The 24,902-nt window shown below is 44.5% G+C and overlaps 1 protein-coding gene and 1 long non-coding RNA gene across 4 annotated transcripts; one reads left to right on the top strand and one right to left on the bottom strand.

Annotated features, from left to right (window-relative positions):
* Positions 1–888: 888 nt before the first annotated feature.
* On the bottom strand, positions 889–24,902 carry Pla2g2f (phospholipase A2 group IIF). Of its 3 annotated transcripts, none has more exons than XM_063235638.1 (5): positions 24,716–24,902; positions 7,878–8,071; positions 4,288–4,432; positions 3,461–3,570; positions 889–2,784 (listed from the first exon to the last, which is right to left on the bottom strand). In XM_063235638.1, the coding sequence occupies exons 2-5, from the start codon at positions 7,999–8,001 to the stop codon at positions 2,564–2,566; spliced, it is 600 nt and encodes a 199-aa protein (XP_063091708.1). In that variant the 5' UTR covers positions 8,002–8,071; positions 24,716–24,902; the 3' UTR covers positions 889–2,563. The 3 variants fall into 3 exon arrangements, with proteins under 3 accessions (XP_063091708.1, XP_003471195.1, XP_063091709.1); XM_003471147.3 differs by lacking the exon at positions 24,716–24,902 and adding an exon at positions 8,512–8,775 and having other exon boundaries at positions 7,878–7,930; XM_063235639.1 differs by lacking the exon at positions 24,716–24,902 and adding an exon at positions 8,512–8,651.
* On the top strand, positions 8,845–13,377 carry LOC134472940 (uncharacterized). The gene is made up of 2 exons (XR_010042974.1): positions 8,845–9,070; positions 12,977–13,377. It is a non-coding gene; the product is annotated as an uncharacterized LOC134472940 (long non-coding RNA).

The following is a 24,902-nucleotide window of genomic DNA, read 5'->3' as shown; positions in this document are numbered from 1 at the left end:
GAGCGGGGGAATGAGTCTCTAGGAAGTAGAAAAGATGGGATGGATGGACCTAGATCTGGGAAGGATGGCAGCTCAAGGCCAGGAGACAGCAAGGACAGCCCTCTCCTTGATCCTCAACGTTTGGAAAGAATGACCAGAAGTTCTAGGAAGGAGAGACCCCCACCCCAGGAGCTTCCAGGGAGACCCCCAGCTCCACCCCAATCACCTCTGGGACACCTGGGGGACAGCCATGGACTTGGGGTGTCCATCTGTGCTCTCCACACCATGTGGCACCCACGGGCAGTCATGAGTTCCATTCCTACTCAACTCACAAAGCCCTTTCCTCCCCACTGTTGTGTTACACCTGTAACCCTTCAGGCTGGGGATGTGGTCCCATTTCTCAGATGGGACAATAGATAAACTGCTGCAGAGGGAAAGAATAATAGCTACCAATCCAGGACCTCAGTCACTCTTTCTTGTGACCTGGCTGCCTGCCATCATTAGGGAGGTGTAAGAAGGTGCGGTTAAAAGTCAGGCATTTGTAATTCAGAGCCCAGCTTAAGGCCTGTGGGACTTTGGGCAAGTTGCTTTCCCTTTCTGAGCTTCAGCTGTTCAGCATAAAAGGGTGCAGACAGCACTGTAGAGATCGACACCTGGTCTTGTTGTCACTGTCCCATATGGGATCACAGGTCCAGTGCCCTTGGCCTTGGCAGTCCTTTCCAGCCTTTCCAGCCTTTCTAGCCTGTGCCTTCTTCTTCTGGAGCAGCACTGCTTTATCCCCAGGCAGGGGGACAGAAGGGACCAGATGTCCCAGCTGCCCAGTGACAGCCCTGCCTTCCCAGGGCTGAGGACCCTGGAATGACTCCTGTGCCCTTGAACCTTGGCCAAGGAGGACCCCGCAGAGCGATCTGAGACAGAAGGCCTTTATTCATTTGAGAAGGGGGTGCTGAATCATGTGGAGGAGATTCTTGGGAGCTGCAGCATCTGGGAGAGCCTGGGATGAAAAGGGGGTGGAGGGACCCCATAACTGCAGAGCCTCCTCCCTGTATGCAAGTACGGACCTTCAGAAGAGGAGATTGTGCACTGGTAGACGACCCATAGGCCAGGGGCAAAGACCCTGCAAGAGGCTGGAGTGTCCTGTCCATCCCAGCTCTGCACTGGCTTGGTGGGCTGGGACTTGGCCAGCTGAGGAGGAAGGAGGTGGCGGCTTGCTGGGCAGACCCCTGAGAGGGCAGATGAGGGAGCTCCCGTGACTGGGCAGGTTTGGTCACAGCACAGTCAGACCCAGGCACAGCGACCCCTCGGTCCCAGGGCTGCTGTTCCAGAAGCTGCTGTGTGGCTGGGTAAGGCTTCTGGCCTGTTCTACTGTCTTCCTTGCAGATGCTCCTTCCTGCTTCCCCCTCCAGTCAGGCTTGGCTCTCTTCCCCAGTGACAGTGGCCCATGGGACACTGCCGAGCAGACTGAACTTCTTGGTGGGTCTTGTCATTGTCTGCAGAGCAGATGGCTCCTGGGGCTCCTCGGGATTGACGCAGATTGAGGCAGGAGGTGGTGGAAGGTAGGGTTGCTGAGTGGAGTCCCTGACCCTACATGGAAGGTGAGGCCAGCTGGGAACCGAGACCTGGCAAGACAGTGCTGGGCACAGAGGTAGGCATGGTGTAGAGCCGGGCCCCTCACCTCTGCCAGCATGCCCAGAGGCCTCCATCCTGCCTTTTCCTGCCCCCTTCCCTCATAACCACATCGCCCCCTCCTCCAGCCTCCTGCCTCCACACTTCCCCTTCCATCTTTTTGTCCCTCTTCACTGAGTGGGTCTCACTCTCAGCCTCTTCTCATGGACAGGACTCCTGACACCTGGCACTGGACAGAGCATCAGTGTCTTGTGTCTCAGCCTGGCTGCTTCAGCGCATACCGGGGTGCTGGTCCTGCCTCTCTGTGCTGGAGGACACTCATATATTGCTCCTCAGAGCAATATATGAGCAGGGCAGGGTGCATCTCTTGTGTGCCTGGGTCAAAGGTCATGGAGAAGAGCTGTGCATATTGGGGGTATATCCCGTGCACCTGCATCCTAATTCTTACGCTCCCAGGACAGAGTCACTTGCTCAGAGGCTCTTGGATTTTGGGACTGGGACATCCTTTTGGTGTCTGGGCTGGGACTCCTGTGCCATTTCCATGAGCATGGGGGGCAGGGGTACCAGCTCAGTTAATAGGGCTCTAAAGTGCCACAAGCCCCTGAAGCAGAGATAAACTATCCCGAGCCAGGTCTGTCCTAGAGGCCTGAAGTGGCCAGGTCTCAGACTCTGGAGTCGGGCTGGGACCAGCAACAGAGGTCCATTTTTCCTTCTTGGGTCTTGCCTTCCATACTCTGGAGAGACCCCAACAAGCCATGTGCTTCCTACCAAGGCCAGAATCAGGGGTAAGAGGAAGCCTCCGTTCCAGGGCTGAGCTGGAAGAGCTGGTGGGGTCTCAGTAGGGCTCTGGGGAGGGGACAACAGGGGACCACTGGGCTCAGATCTGGCCCATTTCCGTATGCTCCATCAGTCTGGCCTCCAGCCAAACCCTCCTCCTCCTCAGACCTAGTTCCTGGCCTTAGAGGTGCTGGGGCAGGGCGGAGGCTGCTGAGCAGCCATATCCACAGGTGACCTCCTCTGGGTGTGGGTCGTAGATGCTGCAGTTGGGCATGGGGCCCTTGCAGTAAATGTTGAGGTAGCCACGGTACTCTTCCCTGTATTCCCGGTTCTTGAGGCACAGGGCCACGTTCTTGTCACACTCACACGTCTGCTTGTCACACTCTGTCTCGTTGAGTTCACCTGCGGATGGGAAGGGTGCAAGCCTCTGACTGATGGGGCAGCAGCCCCAACAGGATGCAGGAGGCTTGTGGGGGAGGGCTCAGATCTTAAGAGCCCAGTGGCCCTCAGAATGTGGCCCCAGGCCCAGCAGCGCCAGCACCACCCTGAGCCCTGTCCCAGGCTGGGGCCAGCTGCCCTGAACAGGGTCCTCAATTTGTTTTAACAAACTCTATGATGACTCTGATGCAGGCTAAAATCGGGAAACTGCTGAAGTCCAACGTGGGCATTGTATAGTTGGAGGAACAGAGGCCCAGAAAGGGCGTGGGTTTATCCAAGTCACCCAGAAAATCAAAGGCCCACCCTTGCCAGTAACTCTCCTCTCCATGGCTCCCTCCCTCCAGTCCCAGGGTGAACCCCCACCCCTGCCTCCACCCCCAGATTGAGTGGGGCAAAAAAAGCACTTGTATTAATTTGTGCTTGTGCTTATTCGTGCTAATACCAAATGCTTGCTTATGGTAGTTCTTGGTTTTATGCTAATGACAATTTCAGACCGACATCTAATTACTGTGTCAGTTTGTCCCATGCAATATTTGGGACACGCTCATTCATTTTCATTTCTTGTTTTTCATTGTTTGCCTGAAATCCCAGTGCAGTGGGGCAAACACGGGATGAGACCGGGGCTGAGAACGCGACTCACTGCAGACAATCACAGTGCCGTTCTCGATCACGTAGTCATAGTGGTCCACATAGGGGCGGCAGCCCTGGTCAAAGAGCTTCTGGTAGCAGCAGTCATGGGCATGGCAGCACCTGGGGGTGGGCAGGGGTGAGCAGGCAGGTACAGCAGGTACAGAGGGTGTACCCCTCCTCCCCAGCAGGAGCTCAGCGTACTGGAGCTCAGGGAGAAGGGGTCCAGCAATGAGGTCAGGGTGGGAAGACCTGGCCTTAAGTCAGTGTGGAGGAGCTCTGGCTGCATGCAGAGGCTCCACCTGCCTGGGCCTGATGTCCAGGGAGGGCTAAGGTCTGGAGGGTCAGTGGGAATTTTCAGGAGGGGGGACGGGAAGTGGGTGCAGAGTGGCTGCCCCCATCACCTCTGGAGGAGGATGAAGTCGATGGTCAGCATGCATTTATTACTTTCCCAGTGCTGCCAGACCCGGTACTGGCTGCTGTGAGAGGAGCAGAAGCCTTGGCTTGAGGGAGCGCAGCACTGCCCGCCAGAGCCTCCAATCTGATGGAGCAATGCCGTGGCCCTCACCTTTCAGAGCATCAGCCATGTGTCTGTTGCTCCCTTATGCATTTGGGGACCCATCAAAGGTTCATACACTTGTATGCCCAAGGCGTTAGAGGAAGACAACAGAAAGCATCCAAGACATGTGGGGTAGACATGGTCAAAGATCCGGCTCCTTGCCACTAACATGAAAAAGCCCTGTCTTTTGGGAGAGGGCTTTCTCTGTCCTCACAGACATGGACTTTCAGCTATCCCCTGCCACCTGATTCTCAACAAGAGCCCGCACCACCAGCACCTACCAGTCCACTTCATCCATGGGCTGACCGCGGCCCCCCAGCCCGCAGTAGCAGCCGTAGCCCACGAAGGACAGGATGGCACCTCTGCCTGTGATAGTCTCCACCATGGACTTGAGGTTGAACAGGCTGCTGTGGGCAGTGGACAGAACTGCAAGGGAACCAGGAGAACGCGTGAGCCCCACCCCATGACTGCCCTCCCTCTCCCCCGGGCCAGAAGAAAGGGAAGGGAAGGAGGAAAGCAGGAGAGGGCGGGCAGCAGCAGCCGAGCAGAGAGGAAATCTGCAGAGTCCCAAAGATGGTGCATTACTGCTGGGAAGCCAGCATGTTCATTTTAGGTGAGCGCTCACTCCATACCAGGCACTGTACCGAGCTCTTCCACACACCATTGGAGAGGGCTCCTTGCAGCCCTACAGTTGCCATCTAGCTTTACAGATAAGGAGACGGAGGCTGGAGAGATTTTTAATTTTCCCAAGGTCAAGTTGTCAGAAAACAATGGAGACAGAACCAGGACCTGCGTAGTGAGGGTTCCTCACCCATACTCTGTGCCCCTTGGGTGTACAAATGCTTCTCTACTTATGGTGGTGCATCCTGGTAAACCCATTGTAAGATTACCCTATGTATCCCCAGCCTGGAAAAATATCCAAATTCAGAATTCAAAATATGGTTTCTAGTGAATGTGTATTGCTTTTGCCCCATCATAAACTCCAAAACTCAAGTCAAACTGTCACGATCTGGGCCCCCAAAGAGTAGCTGCCCGCATGCCTCACACACTGGAGGGGGCGCTGCAAACGCCACATGTGGTTAGAAGTCATAGCGTTCCGCTTCTGGTCCTTCCGCTCCCTTCCTGGTCCCTATATGATGTCTATGCTCCTAGATGGGAGTTGGGGTCCCCACCTCAGACCTACACTTGGTGCGTCCCAGGCTTACTCCAAAGAAAGGCTTCCTATTGCAGGCTAAAGCAGGCTGGGGGTTGGAAGTACTACACATTCACATATTCATGCACACGCATGCGTGTGCACACACACACACACACACACACACACACAAATGTATGCATAGAGGAAGCAACAGTGCAAGAATACTTCCAATACCAGTCAAATCTACTCCCGGTGCTCACGAGGCCCACCCAGTGCAGGGATGCATGGTCTTGATGCCTACATCATTTTCTGGGGGAAGCCACCCTATACACCAGCAGAAAAGTCACTCTATCTCCATTTTATGGATGAGAAAATTAAGGACTAGAAAGGTGAAGGCTTATCATACAGGCTGCAAGTGGCAGAGCACAGAATGAAATCAGAGTTTGTCACCCCCAAACTGGGATGCTAACCAGCACGCACTGCAGACCCTGCCTGCAGTCTCTACCCTTGGGCTCCTCCAGCTGCATCCAGAGTTAAGTGCTTAGCTTAGAGCCTCCTGATCCTTCCAGGGTCCCCACTGTGCCTTACTGCATGAACTAGGAAATGTTCTGAGAGAGAGAGAGAGAGAGAGGGAGAGAGAGAGGGAGAGAGAGAGAGAGTTGAAAATTTCAGAAACTGGAGGCTGGGTGAACCCAAGAGCTATTCTTGCTTCTTGAGATGTGGCTGTCCAAAACTTTTAGCGATGGAGAACTCACTCACTTCAACCAACTTGGAAGAGCTCAGACTTTGGAGTCAGAAACACTTGAACCAAACACAAAAACTTTTTAGAGCTCCATTTCCCCATCTGTACAGTGGGAATGGCCATCTAGACTGGGAGAAACCTGTAGGCCAGCACTTGGCTTGAGCCTGGCACATTCCAGATCCTTGCAGCCACCACGGTGCCCCCTCACAAGACTTTGTGGCGCTCTGGCCTGTCTGACCATCATAGTGCAGAGGTTGGGACTCCTGCTCCCCACAGTCTTCCTGGGTTTAACAATGGTTTCCATGATTCAGAGAATGAAGAACAAAGAAGAGGAAAGAGGACAACAAGGGAGAAATGACAGATGACTCTGAAGAGAATGGCTTAGCACCACTGAAGAGGTGCGCACAAGCATATTCACACACACACACATACACACACTAATGCAAGCAGAGAGGAAGCAACAGTGCAAAGCTGGGGCTAAGGGCAGGCAGGGAGGGTCCTGAGCCCTTCTCCTACGTGTAGACCGAGGGCTGGTGGCCTGAAAGGGCTGTTGTAGAGAGCAGCTGACTGGGCCACTCTCCACCCTCTTACTGAGTTCTCTGGAAGAAAACTGTGTCTATAAAGCCGCTTGGGACCAGGCCTGGGCTGGAAAACAGGATTAACAAAGTCCCTAGGGAACTTGACTTCAGTTCTAAAATCTGATGACTGGGGAGAATGATGCCCCTTTACAGGGCCCTGGGCCTAAGGGTGACCATTAATATGCAGACAGCACCTAGCCTGCAGCATCTTGAGGATGAACCTAATGTGGGCCCTTTCTCCCCTCATCAGTTTTGTGGATGTTATGGGGGGTATGGTGGTTCCAGGCCCCAGAACCCCTGAATGCCAGCCTGCCCCAAAGCAATAGCAGAGTAGGAGCTTACCTGACCACACAAAGGGTAGGCTCATTCTTACACCCTGCTTTACACTATATACGTAACGCATGCACTTGTGCTTACACAGGCCCCTGGTACACCTGCACACGTCACACAGCTGCAAACACTCATTCTCACACATCACAGATGTGCTCACACACGCGGCCCCCAGAAAGGAATCAGCGGCCTGAACCAAGGTCACAACCACACACACACACTACAGGTAGAAGACACCCAGCCTGTGTTCAGATCAGCCGAAGGCTCTTGGGCTGGACACAGCCGTAGTTTTGTAACTAATTAGGTCACCACACTCCTATGCAAACAGGCCTGCCTCATGTCCAGCCACACTGAACCTCTTAATTGTTTCTGGCATTTACTTCTCCACAAACCAGACTGTGTTTAACGACAGTATAAAACACCTGAAAGATGTCCAAGTGACAATGCACACCTAATCCCGTGGAGATGCTGAGGGAGCATCAGGATGTGAGGTGGAGTCAGAGTTGTCTCAAGAGCCCCACTTCATGGTCCTGTGGGGCAGCTGCCCCCACCCGGGGTGACTGGACCACCGGCCCTTGGAACGGAGCCTACAGACCCACACCTGTCCTGTGCAGAGGTGTGTACCTTACATTCACACTCACACCCTGGAGATGTTTAATTAATGCACACTCACGCTGACACATAGGCTCATTCAGTGTCAACCCTGACACACATTTTATAGACCTGCATTGCACACACAGATATTCGCATGTGCTCTGACACACCCAAGAACACACACACTTGCATCTAGCTGCACAGAAACTCATTAAGTCCCTCAGACATGTACACATGCTTAAGTATACACACACTCACCAGTACCACCACTTTACGATGCTTGCTCAGCAATGCACCCTCCTCCCTCGTGGCTCGTAAATGCCAAGGCCCCTGGCATGTTTACGGGTGGCTGAGGGGTAAACAGCCCCAGAGGAGAGGATGAAGCCTGACAGGGAAGTGGAAGCCTAGAGAGAGGAAGGAACCCCCTGGCCATGGGGCAACCACCAAGGTACCCAGGGTCATGGGGAGGGGGGCTCTCAGAGCTATGCTCACCACTGCTGGCCAGGATGGCGATGGCCAAGATCTTCTTCACACCCAGGCTGGACCTGAGAGAGGAGACCTGAGCCTGAGTCTGTACCCCGCACCATCCTGCAGTTCCGGGCCTCAGCGCAGGCATCTCCCGGGCTGCTCCTCAATGCTCCAGTTCTTGGCACCCGGTTCTGTGATTAATACTCCACCTGCCCATCCTAGAGAAACACACCCCAGGGTGGCGTAGCCAGGAGGCCAAGACCACCTTCCCTCCACCCACCCGTCAGCTACTAAGACAGGAAGCTACTGTCACAGGTCAGAGCCGGCCCCTCCTCTTCACGCTCCACAGAGTCCTGGGGCCTGGTGTCATGTGACCTAACCTGGAAGCCGGGTCTAGAACCCAGAGCCAAGAGTCCTGGGTTCTTGGATCCACTTCCAAATTGTTGAGTGACCATAGGCAGATCCTTTAGCCTTTCTGGGCCTCAAGTGCTGTAGGACGATTGACTCAATTTCCCCCAGGCCCTTCTAGGGTTGAAAATGCAGTGACATTTCTCAGCCCAGCACTCAAACTCAGAGTTCTCCTTTCAAAAATGAATTTTAGAAGCTGGCACAGGCCCCCATCCCTGAGCCTCTCCATCCCACGGCAGCAGGCACCTACCTGGAGGATCTCAATGGAGAAGAGGCCCTGAGGCTTTGGTCCCTCCACCCAGAGGACCATCTAACCAGCACCTTCTTCCTGAACCCTTTGGGGCTGGCCAGAGCCCCATGTGCCATGTTCTGGGTTCTGGGGAGCCAGGGACATAAGTCTTGAAATCTCCTTGATGTGCTCTGGAGGTTCTGGGGAGCAGGCCCCAGCTTTACACTGCCACACACACTGGCAGGTTAGGGCTGGGGCAATGCCCCGGGCAGGAGGCGAGTGACAGATGCCCTAGAAAAAGCAGGCTCCACCTCCTCCCTCCCACTGCCACAGCCCTGCCCACAGCTAACTGGCAAAATCCCCACCTCCAGTGTACTCTGTTTTGCCTTACTGGGGATTTAGGTACCTGACAAAGAGTTGGCTTCTGTGTTGTGTGTGTGTGTATGTGTCTGTTTGTACCTGACAGGAAATGGGCCCAAAGACCTCTCTATCTCCATCTGAAGACGCCAAAGAGAAAGTTACTCAGTGACACTTGCCAAAGCACACTAGGACGGAATTTATTCAGAGATGGGGCATCCTGGTAAGTGCAGAGGCCACTGTAATGGGATCTCAGGGTGAGGGGGAGAAACTGGACTCAAGCTCAAATATAGCAACAAGAAGTGGAGTTTCTAGCTAAGGAGTAGGGTGGTTTTGATGAATGGAAATTTACCAAGAGGAAACCCCAGGGATGAGGAGGTTCCTGCTGAACTCACTCAACAGGCTTATTGTTGAAGATGCTAGAGTGATTGGACACCACCTAGGAGGCAGTGGAGGCTAGGGACCTGATCAGTCATGAAGGATGATCAAACAGAGAGAGAGGACAGAGGTTCCAGCTAAACCAACTCATCAGCCTCTTTGCTAAAGCTAGATGATGCAGGCCACGGAAGACATACATCCAAGCCCAGCCCGAGAGAGAATTCAGAGGGGCCTGAGTAGTTTGGTCAAAGAAAAGATTGTCAAAGGGGACCATGTACTTAAGTTGTCTATCTAAAAGGGAGTTAGTACAGAATCTATAGCAGGCCCCCCACCTACATCTGGAAGGGGACTTTGTACATCTGGAAGCAGGTCACTGTCCATGTCTCCACCTGGCTAAGACTAGAAAGGCTTGGGCATGTCCATCTGGCAGGAAGTGCCCCACCTCACATCTGGAAGGGCAGTCCTGCTTGGCTTGACTGACCTGCCAAATGCAGCCCTCCCTTCTGTGGGGCTGCCCACTGTATCCCAGCAGCACAGCAGCATCCTTGACCTTCATGTGCTGCCCTCTCTCACCCATCCTGGAGTTGTCATGACCAGAAATGTCCTTGGTTATTTGAATGAGAGGCACCATCACCTCTGATTGAGGGTCTGGTATACTCAAGAGTCAGCACAAATTGGTGCTTGTTGGGATGTTGTGCAGGAAAGGAATGGAAAGAAGAAAGGGGAGTCCTGGAGGAGTTCCCCACATCAGACTGAGGAGTCATGCTGAAGGGGCTCCCATCTCTATCAAACTCAGTTCCTTTCATGGGAATGGTCCTTCTCTGTTTTCTGTGTCCTCAGCTGTGGAATGAGTGTACAGATCTCATAGAATAAGGACCATCCTAGCAGGTATCAGTGTCCTGTGACCATGGGGCTCAATTTTAGAGACCTGTTTGTTACAAAGCAGGGGCCTGCTCTCCAGTGCTGAGGTGAATTGCGTGGGTGGGAGGGAGAGAAATTGACCTTCCAATAGTCCTCTTACCTGTACAGGGATCCTTCTGTCTTAGTGGTCCCCGACCTGCTGACAAGGGATAGAAAGGAGCCTCCTAGAGCTTCCCTTCCTGCCCTGAGATTTGTCAGCTTCCTTTTCCAGTTGTCCCCAGCCAATTGGCCCATCTCAGGTAGCATTCATCCCCCCCCTCGCCCAGCCCCCACCCTTCTTCTGCCCAGCTTCTTCTTTATGGAACTAGGCTCCTCTCCTTCCCAGGAAGTGACCCTGGAAAAAACGTCACTGCATCCCATCACACATCCTCATGTGGGAAGGCGTTAATTTGCAGTTGCTTACGCATTCCTTTGCAGCTATCTCTGTGTGTTTTGATTTGTGGATCTTGACACTTCCCCCAGACTGGTGGCTCCTGGAGAGCCGAGGCCCTTATTTCCTCCAAAAGCCATGGGGTTCCCTGTGCAACAAGGCTGGAAGTGGTAAGACTGGTCCCTGTCTGCACAAGGCTGGGATTTTATTTTTGTTTGGATGATGCCATCATCCTCCAAAAAAGGAAGCACCAAGGCCCTGTGCAGACCGCACGCTGAGATACTGCCTCTGGCCTGTAGGTGATCGTGAGCCACAGAAATTTACATTAAGGAGGTGAAGGTCAGGACCCCTGGGAGCCGGTGAACAGCTCCACTGCCACTTTCTCCAGTGGAATTCCCTCTGCAGGCCCTGGTTGGGCAGGCTGTAGCGAGGCCTGATCCTCCAGGGGAGGGATGGGCTCTTCTGCTCCTGCCCTCCCTCTACAGAGTACAATGTGCTCAATAATGAAGTCAATAATAAACTGGTCAACCCAGAAATTCCACTTCTAGGGTTGGAAACCAAGATACAAACTTGAGTTTTTCCCAGGGACAGATGAAAAAAAGATACTGACTGGCATACTTTTATGAGGGCCCTTCTAATCAGAAGCAATTTAGATGAAGGGATTTATAAAGCAAGTTATTAACCATCCATCTATAAACATATCCTCACAAAATATTTGATGATATTATAAAATCCTACCCAGTATATACAGAGTAATAGTAGTTGTTTTCAATCAGAGAGGATCAGTGTGCACCCACACACAAGTCATTTGGAGTGATATATACAGTGGATTAGTAAATGGTCATATGTAGACAAAATGACTTGAGATTTTTATTTTCTTGTTTTTGGTATGAATATGAACATAAGGATATATTCAACAACTAAGATAAAATGGTCAATTTCCTTAAAAGACAAACTCACACAACTGGAAATAGCCTTATAGTTATAGAAGATATGGTTTAAAAGTGTCTGTCTTGGGGCTGGGGATTTAGCTCAGCGGCATAAGCGCCTGCCTTGCCAGCAGGCAGTTGTGAGTTCCATCCCCGGTACCGATAAAAAGGAAAAAGAGAGAAAAAAACAAACAAACAAACAAACAAAAAAAACAACAAAAAGTGTCTGTCTTGGGGGAATTTCCTGTCTCAGCCTCCCAAGTTTAAATAGCCTTCTAGAGTATGCATCCCATGAACAAACTCCAGGTTCAGAGGACTCTACTAGGGAATTCAGCTGAATATTTAAAGAATAAATAATACTAACTGCATTACTTAGGGATGCCATAGAAAATGCCACAGCCTGGGGGCTTCAACAAGACCTGTTTTCTCACAACCTTAAAGGTTGAGAGTCCAAGATAAAGGTGTTGGTGCGGCTGGTTTCCTTCTGAGGCCTCTCTCCTCGGTTTGTGGACAGTGTCCTGTTCACAGTGACCTCCCGTGATCCTTCCTCTGTGCAAACACCTCCCTTAGGTATCTTTGGCCTTCAAATTACACTCTGTTCTTAAGTACTCCAGTCACATGCCATGTTTAGCTTCTGCTTTCATGGAACATGGAATGGACTAGCAGCTCTTCTCATTTTAATATAATTATGTCTTTAAAGGCCCAACCTCCTAACATGATCATATTTCAATGCACTGGGTCTAGGACTTCAACACACAAGGTCTGAGAACACACAGTTTAGCGCATAGCATCAATTATACACAGACTGGGGCTGCAATTTTAGGTGGAGAGGGTGCTTTCCATCTCACGCTGGTAAGCCACCATTGTTTTGATGCCAATGCTAGATAAAGATGTTACAAGAAAATATATCTACAGACTAATATCTCTCATGCACATAGGCACAACAATTCTTAATAAAAGTCTAATGAACAGAATCTAACAATGTGGAAGCAGGAAAATATGCCACGACCAATTTGAGTTTTGTGTTTTAGACACGGTCTTGCTCTATAATCCAGGCTGGCCTTGAACTTTTGGCAATCCTCTAACCTCAGCCTCCTGAGTGCTAGGATTATAGGTCCACGTGGAGTTTTATTCCAGGAACAAAAAGATGACTTTACATTACAAATCAGTCAATGGGTTAACACACTAAAAAAAAAAAAAAAAAAAGAAAAAAATATGATCTCCTCAATAAAAGGAACAAAACAGCACCCACCAACAAACACCACTTGACGTAATCTGACGTTTATTTAGGATCCAAAGTTGTCCATAAACAGAAAGGAACTTCTTTCACTTAAAAGAGGGCAGCTATGGTAAACTGATGGCTAACTTCATGCTTGAGAGTGAAAAATAAAGTTTTCCCCTGAAGATTAGAAAGAGGACAAGGTTTCTACCTACTCTGCTTCTATCCAACACGTTTACTGATGGCTTTAGTTAGTGAAATAAGAAAAGATGATATAAAAATAAAAAATAAAAATTATCCATTCCTTTTCAGATTGGAAAGGAAGAAGAAGAACATGTCTAGTGATGGAAAGATAATGGTCCATGTGAAAAATCGTGTAGGCTTTTTTTGTTCTGTGACCGATGCCACCATGGGATGGTACGTTCCTGGGAAGGGCTTGACCCAGTTGGCTGTGCCCTATCATCACATCAGTGTCCCCACCTGGAAGAAATTGATAGCTGATGACATGAATTCACAAACTTGCCAGTAAGGGCCTGACTCCTTTGCAAATCAATGTGATGTGGAGGGACGTGATGGTGTTGCACAAGTGTGCTTGGGAATAGGGGCTAAAAGCCGGAGAATGTATCACATCCGAAAGAATCCCTCTTGACCTTCCTGGGGATCATCAGGAAGAAAGCAGTTGTTTACAAACATCTTGAGAAGACGAAGAAGGAGGAGGAAAAGGATGATAAATTCTGGCTGGCTCTGATAACCAAATGTATTAACTGACTCAATATTATGAGACCAAACAAGTCCTCCTCCACAAAGGGAAAATGACTCACCCATAGTCTCTGCCCTGATTGCATACATTTGTCTATGTGCCCAAGCAATAAAGTCATTGGCTAACTAAAAAAAAAATCCTGAAGAATCTATTAAAAAGCTACTGGAACTAATGATTTTAGCAAGATGCTAAGATACAAGAAAAATACAAAACAGCCACAATAGGAAATTGAAATTTTAAAAATGCATGTCCAAAATATAATATATAAAATATAAAATATTTTAGGGATGAAGTTGACAAAAATATGGAAGATTTGTATACTTAGCACTATAAAACTAGGCTCAGAGAAATCAGGGAAGACCAGTGTAAACTGAGAGGTAGACCATGTTCATGAAATTGGGAAATTCAGAGTCCTTAAGGGGTTAATTCTCTGAGTTACTCTATACAGTCAAAACACTCCCAGTCACAACTTTAACAGGCTTTCCTTGCAAAAATGGGTAAGCTGATTCTAAAGTGCACAAGGAAATTAGAAAGATGTAGAATAGCCAAGCTAACTCTTAAAAAAAATAAAGTGGCAGGACTTATACTACCTAATTTTAAGAATTGTAAAGTTACTGTAATTGAGATAGTATGGAATGGATATAAAGAGACAATTAGATCAACAGAACAGAACAGATGGTCCAGAATTAGACCATACATGTGTGGGAATTTAGTTTATATTTTTAAGGAGAAAAGAAACAATAGAAATGATGCAGTATTTCAAAACAAGATAATAGGAAATTAACAATGGTTAATATATTGTGTATTGTTATATATATATATATATATATATATATATATATATACACACACACACAAATGTATTTTCCCTTCTTTTTATTTTTCTTTCCCCAATTCCAGGTCTTTCATTTTGAGCAGTTTCTTTCCCTTTCACAATATCTGTTGTAGGTTTTGGATCTTATTTACTTTTTCAGCTCCTTACATTAGGGAGATAGTACGTGTTTATACAAGCAAATCTGATTTATTTCACATGATCATGGTCTCTAGTTGTATTCATTTACTTATAAAAGCCTTGAGTTTACCCTTCTTTATAACTGAGTAGTACTCCATTGTATAAAAATACCACATATTTTTTATTCATTACTTGGTTGATGGGCATTTGGGTTGTTTCCAACGTTTAACTCTTGCAAATTGTACTGTTATAAACATGGGTGAACCTATATTGCTGGGGTATAATGCTTTAAATTCTTCTGAGAAGACACCCAAAAGGGGAATAGCTAGGTCAAATAGGACCTTTAATCCTAATTTTCTGAGGTATCTCCATACTGATTTCCACAGTGGATTTACCAGTCTGCACTCCAACCAACAACGGAGAAGTGTTCCCTTTTCCCTAAAGGCCCTCCAGAATTTGTTACTGGTTGGTTTCTTGATGATAACCATTCTTTCTGGAGTGAGGTGGAACTGGTGTTGTTTTAATTTGCTTTTCTGCAAAGAACAATGATGCTGCACATTTTTTCATACATTTATTTGCCATTTGTATTTCTTCATCTGAGAAGTGCATATTCATATCAACTGCCCATTTTTGAATTAGGTATTTGAAATTAGGGGGCCTGATTTTTTTTTCAGTTTCTTTATATGTTTTGGATAGAAGTCTTCAATCTACGGGACAGTTGACTCAAATTTTTTCCCAATCTGGGAGTTTTCTTTTCCACACTATTGGTGATTTGTTTTGATGTGTAAATGCTTTTTAATAAGATGAGATCTCAGTTGTTGGTTCTTGAAGTATTTTCCATATGTTCTGGATTTTATTCATGAACTCTTTGCCTGTACCTGTGTCTTCAAGATTTCTACCTACTTTCTCTTCCAGTAGATTTAGTGTTTATTATTTAGATCTTTGATTCATTTTGATGTTAGTGTAAGTGCATGGTTATAGACACAGTTCTGTTTTAGTCTTTGGATGTGGAAAGCTAGCTTATCCAACACCATTTATTAAAGGGACTATCTTTCTTGCAGTGAGTGTGTTTGGCCCCTTTGCTAATGATCAGGTGGCCGAGTGTATCTGTAGTTGTGTCTGCATTTTCTAAGATCTTCTGTACCATCTTCTGTACCACTGATCCTCAGATTTTTTTTTTGCCAGTTCCATGCTTTATAATATAGTTTCAAGTCAAGAATCATGAAGCCTCCTGCCTTGCCTTTGCTGCCCAGGATTGCATTTGCTCTTTTAGGTCTCTTCTGTTTGCAAATGAATTTTAGGAATGTTTTCTCTAGATCTGTGAGGTATGCTAATGGTATTTTGATTGGGATTGCATTAAACCTGTATTACAGTTCTGAGAGTATGGCCATTTTCACAATGTTGATTTTTCCTATCCATGAGCAAGGGTTATCTTTCCATTTTCTGATAGTCTCTTTGTTTTTTCAGAGTGCTGTGATTTTCAATGTATAGATATTTTAATTCCTTTGTTAGACAGATTCCTAAGTATTTAGGATTTTTTTGATGCTATTGTGAAGGATGTGATTTTCCTAATTTCTTTCTCAGTGAGTCTGTCGTTTGTGTACAGGAATGCTATTTTTTTTGAGTGCTGACTTTGTATCCAGCTATGCTACTGAATTTGGTTGTTAAATCTAGAAATCTTCAGGTGGATTTTTTGGGGTCTTCTATATTGAGTATCATACTGCATATATTGATAATATAACTTCTTTGTTTCCTATTCTTAGTCCTTTTATTTCTCTCTTGTGTCTAATTACTCTGACTAATGTTTCTAGAACTATGTTGAATTAGGAGTGGTGATAGTGCGTATCTTTGTTTTGTTCTTGATTTTAGAGTGAAAGCTTTCCGTTTTTGTCCATTTAGTATGATGTTGGCTGTTGGTTTGTCATAGATGGCTTTTATCATATTGTGGTAGAGATCATCTGTTCAGATTTCCTGTAGAGTTTTTATGATGAACGAGTGTTAGATTTTATCAAAAGCTTTTTCTGCATCTATTGAAATGATCATGTGATTTTGTCTTTGGCTCTGTTGATGTGGTGTATTACATTTATTGATTTGCATATTTTGAACATCCTTGCATTATCCCACTTGGTCATGGTGCATAATCTTCTTAATGCTTTGCTGCATTATGTTGGCTAGTATTTTATTGAGGATTTTTGCATCTGTGTTTATTAGGCAGATGGCTTATATTCTCTTTTTTGATTAGGTCTTTCTCTGGTTTTAGTATCAGGTTGCCTTCCGGAATGAGTTAGGGAGAATTTCTTCCCTTCAATCTCATTAAAGAGTTTGAGGAATGTTGGCATTAAACGTTTTATAATTTTCTTGTTGAATTTAGCCAAGAATCCCTTAGGATCTAGGCTTTTCTTTATAATTATTGTAATTAATTACATTTTTAAATTTTATTAACTGATTGGGTCTTTCAGAACCTTTAGACCTCCTTAATTCAGCTTTGGTAATTCGTATCTTTCTAGGAATCTGCCCACTCTTTCAGTGTGTTCTATCCTATGCAAGTACAGATTTCCAAAGTAGGTTCTGTTGATTTTCTGAATTCCTACAAGATCTGTAGTAATTTCACCTTTTTCATTCCTTACTGCGTGCATTTGAACTTTTCTTTCATTTTTTGATAAGGTTGGCTAGGATAAAATTACTATTTATTCTTTCAAAGAATCAACTCTCCAATTCATTAATGATTTGTATTGTTTTCTTAATTTCAATTGTGTTAATTTCTGCTCTGATCTTCATAATTTCCTCCCTTGTATGAGCTTTGGGTTTGATTAATTCTTCTTTTTCTAGAAGTTTGAGGTGTAGCATTAGTTGCATTTGTGCTCATTCTGTTTTCCCAATATGAGAATTCACTGTTATAAATTTCTCTCTTAGGACTGCTTTCATTGCATCCCACAGGTTCTGATAAGTTGTATTTGCATTTTCACTTGATTATAGATGTTTAATTTCTTCTTTAATTTTATCTGTCACCCATTGGTTGTTCAGGAGGGTGATAATATCTACGTATTTATAGAGTTTTGTGGTTTCTTTTGTTAATTTTCAATTTTAGTGCACTATCCTCAAATGATATGGATGGAATAATTTCAATTCCTTTGCATTTAAGCATGTTCTATGGGCTAGTATATGGTCTATTTTAGAGAATGTTCTGTGTTCAAGTGAGAAGAATGTGCATTCTGATGTTGTTGGGTGGAACACTATAAACATCTACTAAGTCCATTGGTTCACAGGTTTGATTCATCTTGGTTATTTCTTTGCTGAATGTTTGTCTAGTTGATCTATGTTTTTGTGACAATGGGATATGAAGTTCCCCTATTACAATTGTGTTATTGTTTATTTGATTTTTCATGTCTATTAATATTTGTCTTACATAATTTGGTGCTCCTGTATTTGGTGCATATATATTTATGATTGTTACCTTATAGTTACCTTGTTTATCTCTTTTGATCATTCTTGGTTTGAGGTTCACATAGTTGGCAAACAGACTAGCTACTTCTGCTTTTTTCTGGGTTCCTGCTGCATGGAGTATTGTTTTCTATCCTTTGACTTTTGGTCTATAAATGTCTTTTTGAGTTAAATGTGTTTCTTGTATGCAGCATATTGTTGAGATTTGTTTCTTGATCCATTCTGCCAATCTGTTTCTTTTGATTGGTGAATTGAGGCCATTTACATTGATGATTATAACTGAGATGTATTGGATTATCTTAGCCATGTTATTTTTCTGGTGTTGGTTCCCTATTTTCCCTCTGTTTAGTTGCTTGCCTTGCTTAGTGGTTTCTTTCAGTTGTTGTTTTTGGAATTGTGGTCATCTTTATCTCTGTTTAGAATATCTTTCATTATCCTTTGTAGGGTTGGTTTGGTGGTCATTAATTTCTTCAGTTGTTGTTTATCATGGAAGTATTTTGTTTCTCCATTTTGAAAGATAGGTTTTTGGGATAATTTTTATTTTAAAGAGAATAAACCCAAGCAAAATAAAATGGAATAAGGTCAATCAAAACAAAACAATATAAGTGATACAGGACTTCAAAACAAGATGATAGAAAATCAACGATGGTTACCATAATGTCTTTTATTGTCTTCAAAATAGCTGCCCATACCTTCAGACATAGTAAAAACAAAACAAAACAAAAAAACAGAATAGAATAAAACCAGTAAAAAACAATGAAGGCAATAAAGGACTTCAAAATTAGATAACAGTAAACCCAACATGGTTACAATAATATATTTTATTATCATTGAAATAACTATGCTTGTCATTAGATATAATAAAATCAAATAAGACAAAAAAGAATGAAACCCAACAATAAAAATGATACAGGACTTCAAAACAAGACAATAGGAAATCAACAATGACTACCAACTTCAGGAGGAGATCTCCCATAGATGCTAAATTGCCTATTGTTATCCTCTGAATAGATGGTCAGACTACCAGCTCTAGGCCTGCCAAGCCAGTGAAACACTAAACACTACAAGCATTAAGTTGTATTTTATTTCAATAGCTAGCATTGCAACCTGTGTTTCTCTGGATCAGCTGGTTGCTTACAGTGTTGGGGGTGGGGGCTTGGCTCTTTTTGTCTCCCAGCCCACGCAACAGAAGGAGCTGGCATCTGGTTCTCCCCATAGTGGCCCATACATAGGTTTTGACTCACAGGGAGGGCTTGCTTTTTGTTGATTTCTTTGAGACGTAGTTTTACAGGGTACAGAAATCTGGGTTGGAAGTTATTTTCTTTCAGGACTTGAAATACTTCACTGCACTTCTTAACTTGAAGATTTGTTTTTAGAAGTTTGCCATGACTCTTTCCTTTAGAGGTGATCTGTTTCTATTCTATAACAGTTTAATATTGTGTTCTGGTTCTGAATTTCTGGATCTTGACTTATATGTCTGGGTGTAGAGTTATTTTTGGCTATGACTAATGGAAGGTCTATATACCTTACTTATCTGATGTCAGATTCTTTTGTCATGCTTGGGAAATTCTCTGCTATTCTGCAAATAGTTTTTTTTTTAATTTCAATTGTGTTGATTCTTGCTTTTTCACTGACACCAATATTCTTTTTTTTTTATTTATTTTTATTTTTATTTTTTTTATTTAAAGAAAAGGAAACGAAAAAAAAAATACATGGAGATTAAAGAAAAAAAGGGTAGAAAAATAATACTAAATTACAGACAAACAAAAGGTAAGAAATTGTCAGTTGATAAGTTACAAATTGTCTTCTTCGATATGGCTGTTTAGGTTATAGAATTAAAGTATTTAGAATGACATTCAAAAAAGTGACCCTACAAACCATTCTGCTCTATGGCCGAACAAAAGCTCCGTAATATGATTATCAGTCCCACCTATTTGTTTTACATCTCTAAGAGGATAAGGTTAACCATATCAAAACAGAACAGAACATTTAAAAAAAAATAAAAAACAATTTAAAGAAACACAGATTTCAAAGCAAGTCCACCGGAGATCTACCTTATCCAACTGTCTCTAGCCTCTTACAAATAGTTGTCCCTAACTTCACCCACTTTCTATACTTATTGCATATTATAGAACTAATCAAATCATTACAGGATGATGGAGTCTCTTTAGGTCCTCAAGTTCCAAATTAGGGAAGACATTTCCAACTACCATCGCATCTCTCATTCTCTTTGTGATAGCCGTCCCCATCTCTGCATATGCTGAAGTTGAGCTGAAGAAACCAGTCCAGAGTCATTTTAATCAGCAAGCAATAGATTGCTAGAATTTATATTATAATGCTACAAAATAAGCCTCGGGTTTTTCAGGTCTCTTCCTCAGAGTATTTGTTCCTATCCTCTCTGTATTATAGGGAAAACCAAGTCATAACAAGACAGTGAAACAATTTCCTAGATAAACATGCAATGGATAAGACTTACAAAACTATAATATAAATGATCTTCCGTAGCTACTATGTTTTCTCTTGTTATTTTCAATAGATTTGTCGACAACACTGGCTTATTATAGTTAAATATACTATCACCTATTTTTATAAAAACTTATCTTTGACTGCATTGTAGTATTTGAGAGCTGTTACTGATTCATACCAGTATGGATATCCTTTACATCCTGTCATGCTCAGAGTAGTTTCCTCTACTTTTAGGGTTGATTCTAACACGCATACGGATTTCAAATAGGATCAGTTAAGGCCAACCAATAGTCTTATGATTCAGATACAATTAAGATCAGTCATAGTAAGACAATGTAAGTAATACAGGATTTCAGCTTAAGTCAATAGGAAAGTAAGGATGGTTACCATGGTATAACCTGCTATTTTTGGTTCTAGAGGTCTGTGTCCTCAAATCTGATATGAGTGGACAGACCAGAACAAATTTAATTCAATCTAAATATGGCACTAGGACTACTGTGTCTTTTAAATCGTTATACACCATTAGCAATGACCTCTGCTTTTTTTTTTTTTTAAATATAGTTTCAGAGCTGTCTCTACCAAAGACTAGCTTACCGTCTCTGCCTCATGTCTGCTACTCCACTTTTCTGCTATAATTTGTCCACCTTATTCCCTCATTCCATGTTCTGCCCCGTACACTGAGGCCTCTCTGCCACTGTAGCTGTAATCCTGATATCTCTTCCTCTCTTTCTCTGTAATGTCCTTCAGCGCTCTCTGTAGGGTTGGATTGGTGGCCACGAACTCCCACAGTTCCTCCTTGTCTTGAAAGTATCTTATTTCTTCATTAATTTTTAGAGAGAGTTTTGATGGATATATGAACTTAGGTTGCATATTTTTTTCCTTCAGGACTTGGAATATTTCTCCCCACTCCCTTCTTGACTTAAGAGTTTGTGTTGATAAGTCTGCCGTTATTTTGATAGATTTCCCGTTATAGGTAACCTGCATCTTTTCTCTGGCTGCTTTTAATATTCTGTTTTTTTGGTGGATTTCTGGGATCTCGATTATTATATGCCTAGGCGTAGATCTGTTTTGGTTGTAGGTAGCTGGCGTTCTGTATGCTTCTTTTATCTGGATATCATTTCTTTTTGCTATACATGGGAAATTTTGCTTTAATATCTCTGTGAATATTTTTTGTATTTCATTTTTGGATGTTCCTGCTTCCTCACTCACATTCTTTATTCTTAGGTTATGCATCTTTTTATCATCTTCCAGTTTTAGAATTGCTTCTTTCTGGTTCCTTGTTATTTTTAAGAGGCTTTTTCTTTCACGTTCATAAGCCCTAAATCTCTCTTCAAGTTTCAGAAGGTTGTCTTTAGTTTCTGTCAAGGCATTTTGCCAATATTCAATGGAGTTTTTAGTTTCCTGATTTTCTCTTTGGATCTGTTTCATGTATTCTAAGTTATGCTTAAATTCTTCAGATGCTTCTCTTTCTTTTCTGATTTCCTCAGTTCTTCCATCTGTGTTCTCTTGGGCAGGGCTTGTCATTTCTTTAATTAATCTCTTTATATCTTGCCTCACTTGGATCAGGAGTACATCTTTAAATTCCTCTATGAGATCATGTAAATACTTTTTAATTTCGGCTGATGCTGAGTCGAGCAATGGATGGTTACTGTGCTTGTTCTCTTCAGTGTTTAGTTCTCTTGGGTTTAATTTCTCCTGTTGAGCAGCTGGAGATTTTTTTTTTTATTTTTATCTCTTGTCATGTTTCTGGTTTCTTTTAGACTGTCCTGGAGTTCTCTGGCCCTCTCCGAATTGCTTAGGGCCTTTCAGAAGCGTGCTGGCTTGAGTTTTTGCTGTCCTCCCCAATTTGCTGTTATCTGGGGTAGGCTGGGATGCAGGGGCGGTACAGTCTAGTCTCTAGCCTCTGTGTCAGTCAGTTCATAAATTAGGCTGTACTTTCTGGTTGTCACTGAGTTGTGACCTTTCTGCATCCGCCCATTGGGCCCCAAGCAGAGGCCTGATCTAGCCCCAACAGCTCCTGCCAGTTCTCCCTGAATCAGAAGCAGCTGGGTAATGGCACAGGATTCTGCCCAGGTCCCAGCCGTTCTCTTCCAAACCTCTCTGTGATAGGAGCTCTAGAAAAGCAGATCTGCCCAAAACCAAGATGGCTCCCACTAAGTTCTCCGTGCGGAGCTGAAGCCAGCAAGCAATCAGACTCTGCCAGGACTCAAGATGTCTTCCACCAGCCCTCCCTACAGGGGGTCCTGGTGATGTCACCAAGCTGCGGTTTCAGCCGCCAGGCTAATATGTCTGCACCAGACTCTGTGTTATTGATTTCCCCGTGGTGGTGGGCCAGCTGTTCTCTGGCCAAACCCAGCCGCCGCGGGGTTTTCTATACTCACCAGAGTCCGGTGCAAGTCCCCGCTCCGGGACCGCCACACACCAAGCCGTCCACTTTTCTCCACCTCGCGGCTCAGCGCTGACTGGTCAGATTTCTGTGCACCGTTTAGATTCGAAACGCCAGAGCTCTGTACATCTGCTCTGGTGCAGCGGTGCAGAACTGGCTGCCGCCTGGAGTCTCGATCTGGGTCTCAGTTTCCGCAGTCCCCAAAAGTAACTCAGCTTTTCGTGTTGGGTCCACGAGTCTGTTCGTTGATTTAAGGGCGCGGGATTTGCAGCCTCCGGTCTCAGCACGACTTTAAATCCTCCAGCTGTACTGTCTTGGTTGACAAGAATCGCTATGGATTTGTCTGGTCCTCTCCATGCTGTCTTTTTTCTTTTTTTTTTTTAGCTTTGAGTTTGAATTCTCTGGAGAGATTCTTCGCTCGATCCCCTAGCACGCCGCCATTTTCTCCAACACCTCATGTTTGGTTTTCAATCTTTCTTTCCTTCTTCCTTGCAACTCTGGCCGCCTCCGCCGCCGGGCCGACACCAATATTCTTATGTTATTTTTCTTTGCATTGTCTTGCAGCTGTCAAATTTTTATTTCCTGATCTTTTGTTATTTTCAATCTATTTTTTCTTTCATTATGGCTAGCTACAATACTGTCTTCAAGGTCTGATAGTCTGTCTTCAGTTTTGTTGAAGTGGTTTTGCCATCTTTCAATGGAATTTCTAATTTCCTGGATCTCTGTTTGAATTCATTTCATGCATTCGGTCTCTTTCCTATACTGATTGTGCACAGTTTCCATCCTTTTCCTGTCATCATCTATTTTTTTTTTAAATTGGTACCAGGGATCGAACTCATGACTGCCTGCTTGCAAGGCAGGCACTTATGCCACTGAGCTAAATCCCCAGCCCCATCATCTATTTTTTTATGTATCTCTACTTTAGAATTATTGAACAATCCCTTTATGAATGTTGACATTTCTATTTTTTATCTGAGAGATTATTTATAGTCTGATTTCCTCTATAACTTCATGGATTTGTTTCTTTACTTTGGTTGCTATTAAAATTTCAGGTGTGTGTGTCTTTCATTTTCCTCTCTTGTTGTCTCCTGGACTTGTTCTGGGTGAGCTGGAAGTCTGAGACTGCATCTTATTTCTGCATCTTGTCATGTTCTATTCCAAAAATTTTTATTTTGTTTTCAGTGTCTATCCATGCAAGTTTTTGTAGTATGTAGCTATATCACTAGAATTGAGACTTCTCTAGGAAAAGTCTGATCCTCAGGGATGTTTTCTGTAGGTTCTTGGCTTGTGTTTTTTCCAAGACTCTACCTTCCCAGTTGAGAGTGAGATTCCGGTATCCATTTGGCTCACCCCCTGCTCTTTGGTGCTGGGCTGTGGCGAGGTAATTACCCCAGAGCTTCCCAGTATTGTTACAGAAGGGAGAACAGCTGATTACAACAGGTATGACATCCTATCTACAGTAGTATGATTAGAATAACAATAGCATCTAGCACAATTTAGAAACTGACAAATTGAGATAGCTATTAATTTTGTACTTTAAACCATAGAAGCAAAATTTACAAGTATATAACAGAACTAATTGCATGCAGTTGAAGTATTTCCCTTTGGTACAGTGATTTTACCCTGTGGTGGGGAGATTTAATAAGAATAGAGGATAAAACAAAAATAACTGGAAAGAAGGTAGAGGGAAGGCTGGAGGCCAAAGGATGATCACACACACTTTGGAAGCTAGAGGAGAGAGCAGAGGAGACTAAGGGAGTAGACAAGGGGTTATCGGAACTTGGTCTCTGGGTTTGGAGAATGGGATTACTTTTCTGTGGCTGGAGTTCTTAGCAGCAGCTTAGAAAAGAGAAAGAAAGAAAAAAAGAAAGAAAAAGAAAGAAAGAAAGAAAGAAAGAAAGAAAGAAAGAAAGAAAGAAGGAAAAGAAAGAAGAAAGAAAGAAAGAAAGAAAAAGAAAAAAAGACAGACAGACAGACCGGGTGGCCCCACCCGCCTGCTTCAGTATGTGTTTGTACCCAAGCACAATGCTGGTTCATCTAACTTACCACCTGTTGGCTTGTACTGCTATTGTTGCTTGGAAGTTTTCACTCCACTAGTCTGGCCTGTCAATCCCGTGCACTTTAGTGGGACCCTACTGTGTTGCTGGCATTCCCTTTGGTCTCTGGGCTCTCCAGAGCAGTTCATCTCAATCCTGGATTCTCTCAGTGGAGATAGCTTTGGGTGGGGCCTCTC

The sequence above is a fragment of the Cavia porcellus genome, unplaced genomic scaffold, assembly GCF_034190915.1.
Source record: "Cavia porcellus strain 051 isolate PalLab524CR breed Dunkin Hartley unplaced genomic scaffold, mCavPor4.1 scaffold_25, whole genome shotgun sequence".
NCBI lineage: Eukaryota > Metazoa > Chordata > Mammalia > Rodentia > Caviidae > Cavia > Cavia porcellus.
This window is presented reverse-complemented; position numbering and strand designations above follow the sequence as displayed.

What these genes read in the sequence shown, in the direction of transcription:
- Pla2g2f (XM_003471147.3), bottom strand. Translation starts at nt 8,627, where the DNA reads ATGGCACATGGGGCTCTGGCCAGCCCCAAAGGGTTCAGGAAGAAGGTG. An exon ending in TCTCCATTGAGATCCTCCAG is followed by an intron (nt 7,931 to 8,511) that starts GTAGGTGCCTGC and finishes CTCCTCTCTCAG; the next exon opens with GTCCAGCCTGGGTGTGAAGA. An exon ending in CGGCACTGTGATTGTCTGCA is followed by an intron (nt 2,785 to 3,460) that starts GTGAGTCGCGTT and finishes TCCCATCCGCAG; the next exon opens with GTGAACTCAACGAGACAGAG.